Source organism: Miniopterus schreibersii, assembly GCF_964146895.1.
Source record: "Miniopterus schreibersii genome assembly, chromosome: 7".
NCBI lineage: Eukaryota > Metazoa > Chordata > Mammalia > Chiroptera > Miniopteridae > Miniopterus > Miniopterus schreibersii.
Window position 1 is genome coordinate 1,906,561 of NC_138108.1, and position 17,491 is coordinate 1,924,051.

A 17,491-nucleotide genomic window follows, 5' to 3' on the forward strand; every position below is an offset into this window, starting at 1 on the left:
CATTGCTTTTCAGAGAGAGTGGAAGGGAGAGAGAGAGAGAAACATCGATGTGAGAGAGACATATCGATTGGTTGCCTCCTGCACGTGCCCCGACCAGGGCTGGGGACCGAACTTGCACCCAAGTACGTGCCCTTGACTGGGAACAGAACCCGTGACCCTTTGGCGTGTGGGCTGATGCTCTAACCACGGAGATCACCAGCCAGGGCTAGGAGACAGCTCTTACATGGTGGGAGCAAAAAACGAGATTCAGTTCAGGTTTCCGTTCACAGGATTTAGATGTCCTGTGACACAACTGCATGTCTTAAGATGTCACGCAAGGATTGTATGCCTTCCACGGTCATAAAGTAAGAGCCGTATGAGTTGGATTATAAGATCAGGGCCACCTGTCTTTGAAGCTTCCAGCTGAGGGGGTCACTTCTCAGTTCCTGTCCCCTGGGGGGCCCCAGTGTTCTGTTCCTCCTGGTGGCACCTGTCCAGCCTCTCCCTCCCGCCACCACGGTGCAGCCTGGATCTTCCTATCCTGAGCTGACTGTCCGCTTCTGAGTGATCTGGACCTGACCCTCCCTCATCTCTCCTCAAGGGATTTCCTTCAATGCAAAGCCTAGTGAATGGGTGGGTGTGAGGAGAAACACCCAGTGGTTGTTCAAATCCCCGGTTTAATGTGATTATCAGTGGAAAGTTATTCTAGCCGGCTAGGAGCTTATGAACGGAATGAGTATAATTTGCCGAACTTAATGAAGATGAACATCATGGGGACCAGCTTTTCCACCTCACAAGCTTTACCACCGAGAGTGTCCGGTGCATGGCCCATGTTGCATGACCCATGCTATGCGTGACCCATGCCACATGACCCATGCTGCATGTGACCCATGTCATAGGACCTATGTTGCAGGATCCATGTTGCATGGCCCATGTTGCATGACCCATGCTGTGTGTGACCCATGTTGTATGTGGCCCATGCCACATGACCCATGCTGTGTGTGACCCATGTCACATGACCTGTTGCAGGACCCATGTTGCATGACCCATGTTGTGTGACCCATGTCACATGACCTATGTTGCACGACCCATGTTGCATGACCCATGTGACATGGGTGCATCCTTTCTCCTCAGGCTCTCTGTTCTTCTAAGGGCCTCTGTCTGTCTCTCGCCCTTTATTTTCTTAAAAATTCTAATCCACACTTTCACAGCCAAAGTACAATTTGATAGAACATAGGGTGCAATTAGTTGCTAGTTTTAAATTTTAGTGAGACACCAGGGAAGAGATGGGAAGTAATTTATTCTGAGGGCATATGCTGAATGTGCTGGAAAACACTCTCACTGGAGAGTGACGCTTGTGATTCTTCACGTGAACAGCCTCAGCCAAGCATAGCAAGTAGACTCTCCATATTTTAACATGTTTCCGGGAGCCTGGGGTCTCACCCGGAGGAGTTCCCGGGGGCGTCCTGCTGGATTAACATCTGGTAGCCCTGTTAGGAAACGAGGGCGATGGGATGAGATATGGGTGCTCCTAGGAGCCCCTCACGAGAGCAGGCTCATATTGAGATTTAGTCATAAGGGATCCTGTTCCCGGGGGAACTTGGGGTGACGCTCCAATCTATCTGTGAGGAAATCTCTGGATGGGTAGAGGTGGCCCCAGAGGACCCAGTGTCATGCAGGGGAACCTGGCTGTGGCCGTGGTCGTAGAAGCGAGGGAGGCAGAATCTCACGGCGCCTCGCAGAGCTCATTCCCGGGAGGGGTGTCCCGGCTCAAGGGTCCTGGTCACTGTTGCTGGGTGGAAACACTGTGCCTCTGGCGCTGTGTCTCTCTGTGGTCCCCTCGGTCTCACACACTTGGCTGTGGACGTGCCCCACAAACACCAGGGACCAAGGAGGAACACGCGTGGCTTCCGCCATGTTTCACGAGACGTCAGTGCTTCGCCTCACCGATGTCCTGTGTCCTGTGTGCTGACATGTGTGCACCCGTGGCGGGCACACATGAGTGTGTGTGTCTCACTGTTTTCTGTGCTCCACCGCAGTTCACGTAAACCAAAGGGATCTCATATTTCTTTTGGACGGATCGCTCAACGTGGGAAAGAGCAACTTCCCCTATGTGCGGGACTTTGTAATGAGCGTAATTAACAGCCTTGACGTCGGGAGCGACGGCATCCGTGTGGGTTTAGTGCAGTTTAGTGACACTCCGGTCACCGAGTTCTCCCTAAACACGTACCAGACAAAGTCAGACTTGCTCGCCCACCTGCGGCAGCTGCAGCCGCAGGGGGGGTCGGGCCTGAACGTGGGCTCCGCGCTGCGCTATGTCCACGCCAACCTCTTCACCGAAGCTGGCGGCAGCAGGATCCGAGACCGCGTCCCGCAGCTGCTGCTCCTGCTCACGGCCGGCCGGTCCGAGGACTCCTATTTGCAAGCGGCCAATGCGCTGGCCCGCGAGGGCATCCTGACCTTTTGCGTGGGAGCTAACCAGGCCGACAAGGCCGAGCTCGAGCAGATTGCTTTTAACCCGAGCCTGGTGTATCTCATGGACGAGTTCAGCTCCCTGCCAGCGTTGCCGCAGCAGCTCATTCAGCCCCTCACCACATATGTTAGTGGAGGCGTCGAGGAAATTCCCCTCACCCAGCCAGGTAATGCCCCCGCGAGGGGCTCCCTCCCCGCCCCTGCCCGGCGGGCAGGTGGACCAACCCCAACTCCAGAGCGTGGTGAACCGCAGAGTCCGCTGGCCCCCTTTGGTTGAGGCGTTTCGAACGGGGGTCTGAGACGCTGTACCAGCAAGTGTACGTCTTCTGTCTGAAGGGTGCTCGTGAATGAGAGCACGTCCAGCGAATTCAGTTCATGTTCCTTGCATCTTACCCCACCCTTTCCTTAGAGGCTATTTCCTCACTCCCCCAATGCCTGTGAAGATTTTGGGGTGCAAGTCCAGGTGGAAGTGAGAGGGTGCAGATAGATAGAGGTGGGTTCCCCGTGACTCATGGGGATACCTTGGGATCACTCAGAAATCACAGTTCTTTTCACGACACCTTTTATGCACAAAATCTGCTGTATCTAGACAATTACGTGTTGCAAACTCAACAAAGGCCGTCGTGTTGACGCGATGTCCAGAGGCGGCCTGGATTGATGTGCTTATTGCAAATTAATTCGGTGCTGAGGTTCGGGTGCACTGGGTCCTCCGGCTGCTGACGCCGCACGGACCGGGGGCAAGGCTGAGAACCGAAACCCCGTCAAACGAGTTCTAAGACGTGCGTGAACGGAGGACCATGTTCCCGTTCCCGGCGGCAGCCCCGCGTGGGCGCTCGCCTTTCCTTATTGTCTAAATACAGTGGATGGGAAAGCAGAGACGGGGGGCCCGACCCACCGAGCAGCGATGGACACGACCGTGGGTCCTGATCCACAGCCTCCAACTCAATGTATGTGTCGGCTCAGTTATCCTCGGGCGGGGAGCCCGTGTCAGCCTCTGTCACTAGATGTAGGTCAGTTTTTCTGTTTTCAATCTTCACATGAGGCTATTTTTCCCATTGCTTTTCAGAGAGACTGGAAGGGGGAGAGAGAGACAGAGAGAGAGAGAGAAACATCAACGTGAGAGAGACCCATCGATGGGTTGCCTCCCCCGTGTTCCCTGACGGGGGCCGGGGGTCAAGCCTCAGCCGAGGTATGGGCCCTTGACTGGAATCGAACCTGGGACCCTTTAGCCCATAGGCCGGCGCTCTAACCACTGAGCCAAACTGGCCAGGGCCACGTAGGCCCGTTTTCAAGCAAGACGACAGCAAAGACCACGTGTTCGGTGGTTCAGTTTATGGTTTGAGAACAAACACTGTCTCTTCCACTAGAGCGGCTCCCACCCGATGGGAGAGCAGAACCCCCTGGGCCTTTCCTGTCTCCCCCGTTGAGACGCGTGCTGTCCGAGGGGGGCCCGTCTTGTCCGGTCCTCTGCACGTGTGCACTGCTTTGAAACGGGCCTTTCACCGATAGCGGTGAGGGTTCTGCCCGCCTTGCTGGCACAGTGGCCGTCCCACGAACGGCGGGAACTCCCGCTGCCCGGTGCTGTTGGCTGCCGGGCTGCCGTCAGCTTGGTGCCTGTCATGTTCCTGAGCCTCACGGTGTCCTCGGCTCCTTCTTCTTGCAGAAAGCAAGCGGGACATCCTGTTTCTCTTCGACGGCTCAGCCAACGTCGTGGGCCAGTTCAACGCCGTCCGAGATTTTCTCTACAAGGTGATCGACGAGCTCGACGTGAAGCCGGATGGGACCCGTGTGGCGGTGGCCCAGTACAGCGACAACGTCAGGGTCGAGTCCCATTTTAACCAGCATCAGAACAAGCCCGAGATCCTGAATCTGGTGAAGAGAATGAAGCTCAAGACGGGCAAGACCCTCAACCTGGGGTACGCCCTGGACAGCGTCCTCAGATCCGTTTTCGTGAGGTCCGCCGGGAGCCGGATCGAGGACGGGGTGCCCCAGTTCCTGGTGCTGCTGGTGGCGGGGCGGTCGTCGGACCGCGTGAAAGAGCCAGCGGACCTGCTGAAGCAGAGTGGGGTGGTGCCTTTCGCGCTCCAGGCCAAGAACGCAGTCCCTGCCCAGGTGGAGATGGTCGTGCCGTCCCCCGCCTTTATTCTGGTCGCCGAGTCGCTTCCCAAGATCGGAGAGCTTCAGCCGCAGATCGTGAATCTCTTAAAGACGGTGCAAACCGGGGCCCCGACGCCAGGTAAGGGCCGCACAGGCTCGCGGGGCCTCTGCAGCTCAGCTCCCCAGCGTGCGGGCGGGTGGAGGGCGGCCGGCCCCGGGTCCCCAGGCGGAAGCCCTCCTTGGGTTTCCGGGGAGGGCGGGACATTAACGGGTGGTTTTGCGGGAACAATGAAATAGGACTTTTCTTTCCCTACTTGGACTCTCTCACCGCTCCTTAGGGCAAAACAGGGGACTCGGTGATTCTTTCCAAGGGCATTAGAGTATTTCACAGTGAGGTACCTGATAAGGGTTAGATGTGTCAGTGGGTCACAGCCTTTCACGTAATAAGGGCCACAGGACACAGGACACGGTCACATTGCAGCTAAGCCCGTCTCCACCTTCCTATCCCCCCGTCTACTCTCAGCGGTCGTCGCCGTGTCAGAATCCTTCCCCTTAGGGACACAGACACGGTGAAAGAGGCACATTCCCCCCAAAACGCCGCATGGACATGTTTCATCCGCAGTTCATGCCTCTGTCTGTAACCACTTCCCTCTGGCGGATACAAACGCGGTGAGAAGAGCAATTAATTTCGCGTGTAGCCCTTCTGCTTAAACACGGGGAGCCTGGAGTTTCTACACCGCCTCTCGGGCCCGCCCTCGGTCGGTTTGGACTGTAACCCGGGCATCTGGGACACAGCCCTTCCCCATCCATCCGCTGTGACCTGCGCAATTTATTTCAAGCCGCCCGCGTGTGAAGTGGTAACGGCTTTGCAGGCTCGGCCGTGCAGATCTCTCTGGCCCCCAGCGTTTTTCTCGAGCACACCTTTGAAAGCTAAGTGCTCACGCCTTGGACAGTTCTAACACGAAAGGGTCATCGGTACAAACTGGTGAGTTTGTTTCCTGCGGCTGCTGTAACGAATGACCACACACGGAGTGGCTTAAAAAAAAAAAAAAAAAAGAATTTGCTATCTTGCAGGTTTAGTGAGGTCAGAAATGCAAAACCGGTTCCACTGGGCTACAATCTAGGTGTCAGTCAGATGGCGCTCCCCCCGGGGGCTCCGAGGGCCACCCATTTCCTGGCCTTCTCCGGCTCCCAGAGGCCGCCTGCTCTCCCTGCCCGTGGCCCCTCTCTCCAGCCTCGAGGCCAGCAGCACAGCATCTCCTCCCTCCCTGACCTGTCTCCATCGTCATTTCTTCTTCCTCTAAACCTGATCCTTTTTTCTCCCTCTCTTAAAGACGTCCCCAAAGTCGAGTTCTGGGGATGCTGAACCGAACGTGTTTGTGGGGCCATTCTTCGGACCACCTCCGTTGGTAGGAAATTGTCCCCCTCATGTCCTGTCTTCCTCCCAGCCTCAGGTGAAAAAGACGTGGTGTTTCTGCTTGACGGCTCCGACGGGGTCCGGAGCGGCTTCTCTCTGCTCAAGGATTTTGTCCAGAGAGTGGTGGAGAGCCTGGACGTGGGCCCGGACCGCGTCCGCGTGGCCGTGGTGCAGTACAGTGACCGGACCAGGCCCGAGTTCTACCTGAATTCATACATGGACCAGCAGACCGTGGTCAGCGCCGTCCGCAGCCTGGCCCTGCTGGGGGGGCCCACCCCCAACACCGGGGCCGCCCTGGACTTTGTCCTGAAGAATATGCTGACGAGCTCGGCCGGGAGCAGGGTAGAAAAAGGCGTCCCCCAGCTCCTAGTCGTCCTCACGGCTGACAGGTCCGGGGACGACGTGAGGGGCCCCTCAGTGGTCCTGAAGAGAGGCGGGGCCGTGCCCATCGGCATTGGCATCGGGAACGCCGACATGACAGAAATGCAGACCATCTCCTACATCCCAGACTTTGCCGTGACTGTTCCCACCTTCGGGCAGCTGGGGGACGTCCAACAGGACATCTCCCAGAGGGTGATCCAGCTCAGCAGCCAAGAGCTGAGCAGGTTGCAGCCGGTGTTTCCTACTCTGTTGAGGCCAGGTAAGGAGGGGACTCCTCGGATCCTCGCTCCTTGAAACATCTGGACGACTTTTTTGTTGTTGTTAATCCCCACCTGAGGGTGTTTTTTCCACTGATTCTTTTTTTAGAGGGAGTGGAAGGGAGGGGGGGGAGAGAGAAAGAGAGAGAGAAACATCGATGTGACAGAGACACATGGATTGGTTGCCTCCCACATGGGCCCTGACAGGGGCCAGGGATCGAACCAGCAACCCAGGTATGTGCCCTTGACTAGGAATCGAACCCGTGACCCTTCAGTGCGTGGACTGATGCTCTAACCACTGAGCCACACTGGCCGGGGCCACCTGGGGCTACTCGTTTGGACTGTGGGCTACGACGTGTTCTCAACCTTGTTTCCTCCGCCACATACGCTGTGAACTGGAATTCCACGAAGAATTAGGAGCTGCGGGTGCTCGGTCTTGGTAGCCAGAAGTGGCAGAGGCTCGGGGGAGATGCTAAGATTCATGTTTTTGGCCAAACTCAAGCCTACAGAGGGGCATGCGGCTGGCGGGCAGTGTAGACGGCTCTGACGCTGCGGGGGGGCTTCTGCGGGCTTCCCAGGGCAGGCACCTCGCTGGCGGCAGCAGTTGGCTGCGGTCCCAGCTGCCCCGGGAGGTCCGGCCAGGGGCCTCCCGTGAGCAGGGAGGGGTAGGCCGCGGCCCCTCACCAAGCTGCAGCACAGCCTTTGAAACACGGGTATTTCCAGGGCCGAGGTGTGCGCACTGCTTTCGAATTTGCCTGCTGCTGAGAGGTCTTACCTGGGGGAAGGCCGCCCGGCCGAGTGGCCGCAGTGTGTCCTACACCCTCCTTCCGTCCCCTCTCCTGGGCCCGGTTACAATAAACTAGGATTAGGGTGCCCTGCCCGTCGGGGGGGGGGGTTCCACGATGAACCGGGAGGTGTTTTTCTCGTGCGGAGAACCAGGTGCGGTGGAGGGAAACCCACGGTATCGTCTGACCCGCAGGTGCAGGCGGCAAGCAGGACGTGGTCTTTCTCATCGACGGGTCCCAGCAGGCCGGCCCCGAGTTTCAGCACATCCGCGCCCTCATCGAGCGGCTAGTGGACTCCCTGGACGTGGGCTTCGACGCCACCCGGGTGGCGGTCATCCAGTTCAGCGAGGACCCCCGGGTGGAGTTCCTGCTCAACGCCTACTCCAGCAGGGACGAGGTCCAGAACGCCGTGCGGCGGCTGCGGCCCAAGGGCGGGCGGCAGGCCAACGTGGGCGGCGCCCTGGAGTACGTGTCCAGGAACATCTTCAAGAGGCCGCTGGGCAGCCGCATCGAGGAGGGCGTCCCTCAGTTCCTGGTCCTCATTTTGTCCGGGAAACCCACGGACGGGGTGGAAGACGCCACGGCAGAGCTCAAGCAGTACGGCGTGGCCCCGCTCGCCGTGGCCAAGAACGTGGACCGGGAGGAGCTGGTGAAGATCTCGCTGAGCCCCGAGTACGTGTTCTCCGTGAGCACCTTCCGCGAGCTGCCCAGCCTGGAGCAGAGGCTGCTGACGCCCATCACGACGCTGACCCACGAGCAGATACAGCAGATGCTGGACAGCACGCGGGGCCCCCCGCCTGGTGGGTTTCAGGGTGTTGTTGCTGTTGTTCTCTGGGTGTCTGGGATATAAAAAAAAATACCAGGCTCAAAGATCCATGGTCCTCGTGACAAGTTAAGTTAAAATCAAGGCACGCCTGCGATTGAGCGCCTTGGGGCTACTGCTTGTGGCCAGGAGGGAGGTGAGCCACGGGATCGCCCAGTCAGAGGGGATTCTGCTGGGACTCGGGCTACCGGTAGGTGAGTCTGTGGACGGCTTAGGAAGTGGGGCTTTGCCCGGATCAGACAGTGTCAAGAAATGGAAGTAATTCTATGATTGGGTGTCTTGCTAAATCTTATGGCTGAAGCTGCAGTTGGTAAAGAAGCGGTGGTCACGCCTATGAGCCGGGGTAGAGGGCCGTCTGGTCACTTCTGTCTTCTTTTTGTCGGTGCTCACCTGGGGTTACAGCATGACCTCATTTTTGTCCTGAGGCATCGTGGCCGCCACGTGGCTTTCCCTGACATTGATGTTCCCCGAGGCCTGGTTGTGTGGGGGGGACAGGGTTCCTCTTTCTCAGTGTAAATGGTTCACTTCCACGACTTGCTCAGCTTTTCTGCGTTGTTTCCACTCTCAGTAGTCCAGCGATTGACGAAGCGAAAGGTTGAATTTGTCCAGTGGAAACATCTGAGCAGTTCAATACGTGGCCTCCTAGAATCCGAACGAAAAGGAAGGCAGGACTTTCTGGTTAATTTTATAGTTAAAAAATGGACTCATGTAAAGAAACAGGAGAAGTAATATTGACAATAAAAACTTTGATAAATGCTAGAGATTTGTGAGCGAAAAGAAATACTATGACTCTGGCCCAATGGAGTTGCAGCGGCCCCCTGGGAGACAGTGGGGTTTTCTGGGTGGCGGGGTCAGCCGAGCGGTGGCCGTGGACAAGGAGTGGGCCTTTGACCTCCGCTGTCCCTCTCTTCTTGTACAATGAAGATGTTAGGCTGGACCATCTCAGCCCCTTCCGGTGGTAACAGCTCACGATTCTGTAGGTTATGGTTTCCAGGATTCGTTTCTAACAATCACTTTTATTTAAAAAAATTAGTTGTAACCCAGACCGCAAAGACTAAATTAAAACTGAGTAAACTCAGAAAGTTTTGGAGAACTTAAAATATTTCGAGAAGTGGATACAGTTCTGGTGAAAAGCACCCAATTTTAATGATTAATTTTTAAAAGCCCAGGAGCCAAACACAGGTGACTCGGGCGATAGATTTAATGGTAATACCAAGGCGGGATGCCGAGCAAAGTTCAGAATAAAATACAAAGTTCAGAAACAGAGCAGAAACCAAGAGAGATGCGTGCCGGTCACGCACTGAGCCTCCACCTGTTTTCCTTTTGTCCGCAGTTGAGAGTGACTCCGCCGACATCGTCTTCCTCATCGACAGCTCCGAGGGCATGAGGTCCGAGGGCATCCCCCACATTCGCGACTTCATCATCAAGATCGTCCGCAGGCTCAACATCGGCCCCAATAAGGTGAGGGTCGGGGTCGTGCAGTTCAGCAACGAGGTCTTCCCGGAGTTCTACCTGAAGACCTACAAGTCCCAGGCCGCCGTGCTCGACGCCCTCCGCCGCCTGCGGTTCAAGGGCGGGTCTCCGCTCAACACCGGCAAAGCTCTGGAGTTTGTGGCCAAAAACCTCTTTGTCAAGTCCGCCGGGAGCCGGATTGAAGACGGGGTGCCCCAGCACCTGGTGCTGTTTCTGGGTGAAAAGTCCGAGGATGACGTCTCCAGGTTTTCCGAGGTGATACGCAACTCAGGGATCGCAACTTTAGGGATTGGAGACCGAAAATCTGACAGAAAGGAGATGCAGACCATCACCAACAACCCCAGGCTGGTCTTCACCTTGCGTGAGTTCAGAGACCTCCCCAACATAGAAGACAGGGTCATGAACTCTTTCGGACCCTCGGGGGTCACTCCTGCACCTCCGGGCGTGGACACGCCTTCTCCTCCACGGACAGGTACGAGCTGTGGGACCCGTGACTAGGGAGTGGGACATCAATATTTTTCAAATGGGAAATGTAATTAGCATTCATTTGAATAATTTTCATCTCATAGAGTTGTTGCTGCAGGTAATATTAGAAATTAAGTATTGGAATAATAATTAGTTGACGCTGTAGAAGGAAACGTCTCAGCGTACAGCCACCGATTTTCCTGTGAGCTTCAGTGAGGCTAATGGAGCCCCACGGAAAGGTCCTAGGACGGTGCCTCGAGGGGTAACTGCAGGCTCGTTGGCTCTCAGAGTAGCGCGGGGTCATCGAAGTTGGCCAACCCATGGCCCTCTCTCCTCTGTTCTTGACCGCTTGGTATAATTAGGAAATTACCCCGAGTGCCACTGACTTTCAGCAGGCCCCAGAGCTCTCAGCAGGCTGGCAGGCCGCCCTCCAGGGACGTGTGGGGTCTGCGTCCCATTCCCCAGCCTGTTTCTGCGGCCTTTCCTTGATCTGCCTCTAGCACCTGTCCCCCAACTCCTGCCAGACGCCATCCTTTATTTTTGACCAGAGGAAAGTGATCGGTGGTGTGTCCCGAAGCACCTGAGGTCACGGACCAGACTCCGCAGCAGAGTACCACTCGGGGTGGGGTAACCCCGACGAGTTTCACGGAGTTCTCATCTGTCCTCACTGGTTTTCTCAAATCCTCACTCGAGGATATTTTTCCCATTGCTTTTCAGAGAGTGGCCAAGACAGAGAGAGAGAGAGAGAGAGAGAGAGAGAGATTGATTGGTCGTCTCCCGCACGTGCCTGGGGGTTGAGCCTGCAACCGAGGTATGTGCCCTTGGCCGGAATCAAACCTGGGACCCTTCGGGCTGCTGGCCGACGCTTTAACCACTGAGCCACACCGGCCAGGGCTGCCTTCTCTTTTTGGTTCAGTGATTTGTCATTCATCTTCTTGCGTTCAGCATCATGCGCTGAGGGCTGTGAATTCGGAGCCCGTGGAGGGGCGGGGTGGAGCCGAGGTGTCCCTGTGAAGAAGCTGCAGGACTGTCTGATGTCTGTTACTTCGATGTACAGTTTGCATGTTCATGTGTGGCTGTGGAGACCCACGCTCTCTTCCTTTTCCCGTCGGCTCCTCTTAGATAAGAAGAAGGCAGACATCGTGTTCCTGTTGGATGGCTCCATCAACTTCCAGAGGAGCAGCTTCCAGGAGGTGCTGCACTTCGTGTCCGAGATCGTGGACACGGTTTACGGACAGGGCGACTCCATCCAGGTGGGGCTGGTGCAGTACAATTCCGACCCCACCGACGAGTTCTTCCTGAAGGAGTTGTCCACCAAGCAGCAGATCATCGACGCCATCAACAGGGTGGTCTACAAAGGGGGGAGGCACGCCAACACCAGGGTGGGCATCGAGCACCTGCGGCTGAGCCACTTCGTGCCGGAGGCGGGCAGCCGCCTGGACCAGCGGGTCCCTCAGATCGCCTTTGTGATCACGGGCGGGAAGTCCACGGAGGACGCTCAGGAGGCGAGCCTGGCGCTCACCCAGAGGGGCGTCAAGGTGTTCGCCGTGGGCCTGGGCCCCGTGGACTCCGTGGAGGTCGGGAAGATCGCGTCCAACAGCGCCACCGCCTTCCGGGTGGGCAACATCCAGGAGCTGTCCGAGCTGAAGGAGCAGGTGTTGGAGACTCTGGACGACGCCATGCACGAGACCTTGTGTCCAGGGGTGACTGACGTTTCCAAAGGTAATCCCCTTCCCGGGCACGTTTTCCACCCTGTCTCCTCCATGTGCATGAGTGACTTGGTTACCTGGGTCCCCAGCGCTGGCCTGTGGCCTCAAGTCGTGGTCACTGCAGGCGTTTCCTCATAGCCATGTGGGCTGGGTCCAGGGGGTCGCCTAGTATCGGATGTTCCTCCAGGGTAAGAGTGGAAGCCTGCCTTTCATGCCCTTATAAGGTTTATTTTTTCTCCCTACTCTTTAATCCCCCAAATGATTCATACTTATCAGTCCCTGTTTCTGTTTGTAGTTGCATTAGATCAATTATGTGAGATCAGGGTATTTGAACTCTCAAGTGCCCGGGCTTGGGAGGCATCTAGACAGCAGCTGTGTGTCACTCCAAATTATTAATATCATGAAAAGAGCAAGTGTATGAAAATGGCCTATGGTTTTGGTCCCTAACAGTCAGCACCCGTGTCCCCTGTGAGAGAGAAAGATCTCATTGCTTTTCAAAGCTCATCCACAGGAGATCTCTTTTTCCCCCCGAGCGTGACATCCGGGCCCACGTCCTGGGGCTGCGCCTGCACCTTGGACTCTCCGCGGCCCTTCTCAGAGCTCATCGCCTGCTTTTCCCCTTACAGCCTGCAATCTGGACGTGATCCTCGGGTTTGATGGCCCCAGAGATCAGAATGTCTTCGTGACTCAGAAGGGCCTCGAGTCCAAGGTGGACACCATCCTGAACAGAATCAGCCAGATGCAAAGGCTCAGCTGCAGCGGTGGCCAGATGCCCACAGTGCGGGTCTCCGTGGTGGGCAACACGCCCCAGGGCCCCGTGGAGGCCTTCGACTTCGCCGAGTACCAGCCGGAGCTGTTCGAGAAGCTCAGGAACATGCGGGGCCAGCAGCCCTACGTGCTCACTGCGGACACGCTGCGGGCCTACGGGAACAAGTTCAGGCAGGCCTCGCCCGACAGCGTGAAGGTGCGCGGGGCCCCGCTCGGCGTCCCGCACCATTTCGGGATTTGCCTGCTCCGGAGGAATAGCTTGGAGCTCTCTAAACACTGTTCATGTCCGACGGGTTGCTGTGCCTGGGTGTGACAGCCCTTTTCTCAACCCGTCGCAATATTCCAAAATGCAGCATCTCCCGTGTTTTACTAGTTTTATTTAAGGCCTGAAAAAAATCCTCGCAATCAGAAATTAAGCTTGAACGAGTTAAAATGAGAGCGATTCATATTTATAGTCCCACCTATTAAATAGTTCCATTCTCTGTACATATTTCTCTCTCTGTGTACATCCATATGTGTTTATTATGTGCACAGACGTGCACCCACACACACGATTTCCAGAAACGGCCTCACGTAACCAGGGGAGTGAGATGAACGCTTTTTATTTTGATCCCTGCTTGTGTTTTTGAGTGAGTCCAGCCCTACAGCACACCCATTCCCTTCCCACCTGATTAATTGCACAACAACAGAGCTGTGAACATGGGGTGGTTGTGTCTCGACTTTGGCCCTCGGTTTTTCTCAACCGTAAGAGGAGGGGTTCGAACTGGCTAAGCCCGGTTACCTGGAGGTTTCTTCTTAATTTTGGCTGGAGTTTGACTCACCTTTCATTTCCAGGTGGTCATTCATTTCACCGACGGGGCGGACGGAGATCTGGCTGATTTACAAAAGGCGTCGGAAGAGCTCCGGCAGGAAGGTGGGTTCCGGGGCTTTCTGAGAGGGGGGTGGAGACGCGGGGGAGGCAGGCGCCCTGACCTGCCGGGGACACAGGGATTCATGGATCGATTATGGAGTCCTCGGGGCACACTGCCCCCTGGGCATCTTGGCTCTCTGTCGCCCGCCTGGGGCTATGGGAAGGGGCCACCAAGGATGCTATACACAGCACAGACCAGGTCCCGGCACGGGCCCCCCAGGCTCTCGGACCCATTCAGGTGGCGCGACATCCCGAGAGCATGGTGCTTTTGCAAACGAACACGAAGATTTGGTTCATTTAGACACATCCCAGAAACTAGCAATTAAGTTTGTAGCCAAAAGTAGTGCTGCGTTTTCAGTTTGCGGTTATCACGGCTCAGCAGGACTAGGGCATGAAGTAACGTGTGCTTTAATGTGAAGTAACGGCTTACTTCCCAAACTCAAGGCGGCTGGACCGGCCGCGCTCCCGGCTCCCAGAGGGAGCGTGTCTGTCCGTGGCTTTGGAACTTGGCAGCTCTGATACCAAACCGTGGGTGCTCGCGCCTGTATTCATAGGAACCACTTAGTTACCGACGTACCTGAGACCACTGTTCCGAGCTCTTCGGAGTGGCCGACGTGCTTGATTAGACAGGTTTTCAGTTAAAGGCCAAATTATATACTGATGTTTACTTTAAAAAAAAGGAAAGGAGAAAGCTGCCATGGCTCTGCGAGCCCCCGAGCCCTGGGAACCCGCCTGTCCCCGCAGGTGTCCGCGCCCTCCTCCTGGTGGGCCTCGAGCGCGTGGCCGGCCTGGAGCAGCTGATGCAGCTGGAGTTCGGCCGAGGCTTCATGTACAACCGGCCCCTGCGGCTCAACCTGCTGGACCTGGACTACGAGCTGGCGGAGCAGCTGGTGAGGCTCCCGGCTCCGCACCCCCGTTCCGATGCCACGGCTCCCGGCCTCTCGAGAGGATAGTCCGTTATCCCAGGCCGCGGGGAGGGGCTCCGGGCGGGCGAGTTAACCCACTAAATACCCATGGGTGGGACCTGCCCTGTGGCCGTAACGCGTGTGAGCCCTGGAATCGGAGACACCCGAGAGCAAGAGAGGCAGCGAGCCGGACGGTGGGTCCCCGGGCGAGCGCTGAGGTCGCCCGCTCCTAGGTGGACGCAGGGTCCCCGCCTCGGGAAGCTGCAGGATGGAAACAAGAATACGCGGGAAAGACAGACACGTCTGGGCGGGGAGGGGCTTCAGTGCCTTCTCCCCGAGTTTCCTGTGGGGCCAATGAAGGCGCCCTTGGGGCTCCCTCACCTTCAGGAGTTCGCCTTCCCTGGCTGGAGGCTTGGGAGTGCGGGTGGGGCCCGGGGGGATGTGGGCCGAGTGGTCAGCCCCGAGGTCCTTGGGTGGTGGCAGCACCAGGCTGCCCCCGAGGCCTCCTCCGGCCGGTGCCCCAGTCCCTGACCCTGACCCTGACCCTGGTCCTGAGAAAGGGCATATGGATCTTTAAAAAAAATTTTTTTTCTTGGTTAGTCGGCGCCTGAGGATATTTTTTCCATTGCTTATCAGAGAGAGTGGAAGGTGGGGGGAGTGAGAGAGGGAAACGCTGATGAGAGTGAGACACATTGATCGGCTGCCTCCAGCATGAGCTCCAGCCGGGGCCGGCGATCGAGCCAGCAACCCCGGCACGTGCCCGTGACTGGGAATCAGACCCGTGACCCTTTGGTGCTCGGGCCGACCCTCTAACCGCTGAGCCACACCAGCCAGCGCTCGATCTTCATGTTGGAACCACCTTCTGACTCGACCATCTGCAATTTGTTTGCTTTGCTCTTTGGAGCTTAAGAATACATGAGTTATGCTCAACATTAGAAACTTGCATATCTATGTTGGAAACTTCTAGAAATAAGGTCCCGGGCGAGGTGACATTGCAAATAAGATTTATCTTACTTTGGTTGCCCTTTAGGGGCCCACGAGTGACTCCCCCCCCCCCCCGTCCTGCTGGCTGAGCCACTCAGCTGGTCTTAGAGTGACCGCCACGCAGGAGTGACGTCCCCTCTCACCGCGGGATCCACACACTTCAGTCTCAACCTTTAGGGCACATCTGGGCTTCTATTGTAGGCTTATTGAGACGTGAGCTTTCTTTCTACGTCTTGGCAGGACAACATCGCTGAGAAAGCCTGCTGTGGGGTGCCCTGCAAGTGCTCCGGACAGAGGGGAGACCGAGGGCCCATCGGCAGCATCGGGCCAAAGGTATGGCGCGCGGCCCTTTCCTCACTCCCGCGGCTGGATTTCCCGAGCCCGTCATGACCTTGGCTGGAGATGGGGAAGGGGGAGAAGGGGGGCCCCCCAGGTTGCAGGGCGGGAGATCCGAGGAGCAGACTCGTGTCCAAATGTCCGCTCCCTTCTCCCGGCCCCGGGGCGAGGGGCCCTGCTCCGTGACGCGTGGGTTCTTCGTGCTGAAAGGATGTGAGGACCAGCGGGCACCCCTGGCCGTGGCTCACTGTGGGCGACCAGTGGGGGAGCTTAGCATCAGCCTCAGTTACAGGAAACGACAGGGCTTCTGGGTAGATCGGGAGCCTTAAAGGTCCCGATAGAATAATTGCACCAAAATAATGAATAGAAACTGTTCAGTGCGAGGCAGTGCCGGGGCCAGGCTGGTTTTAGCCCTGCCACCCGCGGGCAGGGCCTCGGGGAGAGGCTACCCATAGAACCAACCCCTTTGCTTTGTTCCAGGGCATCTCTGGAGAAGACGGCTACCGAGGCTACCCCGGCGACGAGGGCGGGCCCGTAAGTGGTCTTTCCTTCCTCGGATCTCACCCCTTCCTTGTTCCTTGTGGGGGTTGGACTGTGGACCCACAGTCTGCTTGGCTGCCAGCGACCCTCCCACCGGGAGGACGTGAGTTTCTAGCTTCCTCAGGCCTTTACCCGGTCAGATTCCTACCCGATGGAAAACAGCGCGGTGGCCGGAGCGTGACAGGTGTGGTCACGGAGCTCTGGCTGCCACTCCTTCCGGGGGTCTCGGGGGGCAGGGGAGTCGGTGCCTCTGAGGCCCAGGGCCGCCGAGTCCCCCATACTCAGCATCTGCTAAGTTCTGATTCCCAAGCAGAGGTGGGAGTGAGTGGGAGCGGGTGCAGGGGACCCCAATCAGGGTGTAATCGGGGTTACGTCCTTTAGGGGAAGTCTCCCAGGGAAGGTTTAGATGGTCAATAGCCTCAGGGTCCAGCTGAGGGGTGGGTAGAGTCTCTGGGAAGCGGTACCAGGGACAGACATGGTCTGAGAGGCTTTGAGACCCTAGAAGAAGGCCCAGCCCTGGGATTACAGGGTCCCGTGGGGAGCAGGTGAGGTCACGGGGTCCCAGCTGGCAGTGCCAGTGTCCAGGCTAGGCACGCCTCATTGGAAAGCTGGGAACCAGGGCCACACAGAGGAGCAGTCCGGCCAAGCGCTCTCCACAGGGGCCCAGCTCCCGCCCAGACCCAGTGCCCGGGGCCCGCTCACCGGGTCCGAGGCCTCAAGGAGCTACCTCTGTGCTGCAGAGCCTCCCGACCCCTCCCTCCAGGGATGCTGTGCCCCGGCCTGGGGGGCAGGGATGCTGGGGCTCTGCTGGCTCCGTCAGCGTTCCCAGTGGTAACACCTGCTCCGAAGGCAGGCCTTCACAGAGCCCAGACCAGCGGGGACACGACAGCCAGGGGCTCCAACTCACAGATGCCTCTGTCTCCCCAACAGGGTGAACGTGGCCCTCCTGGCGTGAACGGCACTCAGGGTTTCCAGGGCTGCCCCGGCCAGAGAGGAATAAAGGTACCGTGTGGGGGACCCCAAGCGTTGGGGGCCACAGCACCAGCCAGGTGGGGAGAGGGTCCAGCGGCACACGCAGAAGTGGGCAGTTTCTCCCAGGGCCCCTGGGGGAGGACGGCTGCCCGGGCCCCTGCCCGCGGAGTCCAGCAGCCTGTGGCCTCTCCTGGAGGCAGCCCACAGTGTGGAGGGCC

General features: G+C 57.5%; 1 protein-coding gene across 1 annotated transcript in view; it reads left to right on the plus strand.

Annotated features, from left to right (window-relative positions):
* The window catches only part of COL6A3 (collagen type VI alpha 3 chain), a 66,151-nt gene that overhangs the window by 21,186 nt on the left and 27,474 nt on the right, over window positions 1-17,491 (plus strand). The window contains exons 6-17 of the mRNA XM_081143418.1: window positions 2,019-2,618; window positions 4,115-4,687; window positions 5,997-6,605; window positions 7,583-8,188; window positions 9,545-10,156; window positions 11,272-11,871; window positions 12,485-12,822; window positions 13,461-13,539; window positions 14,281-14,426; window positions 15,666-15,758; window positions 16,242-16,295; window positions 17,232-17,303. Of these exons, the coding sequence (XP_080999544.1) occupies window positions 2,019-2,618; window positions 4,115-4,687; window positions 5,997-6,605; window positions 7,583-8,188; window positions 9,545-10,156; window positions 11,272-11,871; window positions 12,485-12,822; window positions 13,461-13,539; window positions 14,281-14,426; window positions 15,666-15,758; window positions 16,242-16,295; window positions 17,232-17,303 (4,382 nt within the window). The remainder of the gene's footprint in view (window positions 1-2,018; window positions 2,619-4,114; window positions 4,688-5,996; window positions 6,606-7,582; window positions 8,189-9,544; window positions 10,157-11,271; window positions 11,872-12,484; window positions 12,823-13,460; window positions 13,540-14,280; window positions 14,427-15,665; window positions 15,759-16,241; window positions 16,296-17,231; window positions 17,304-17,491) is intronic.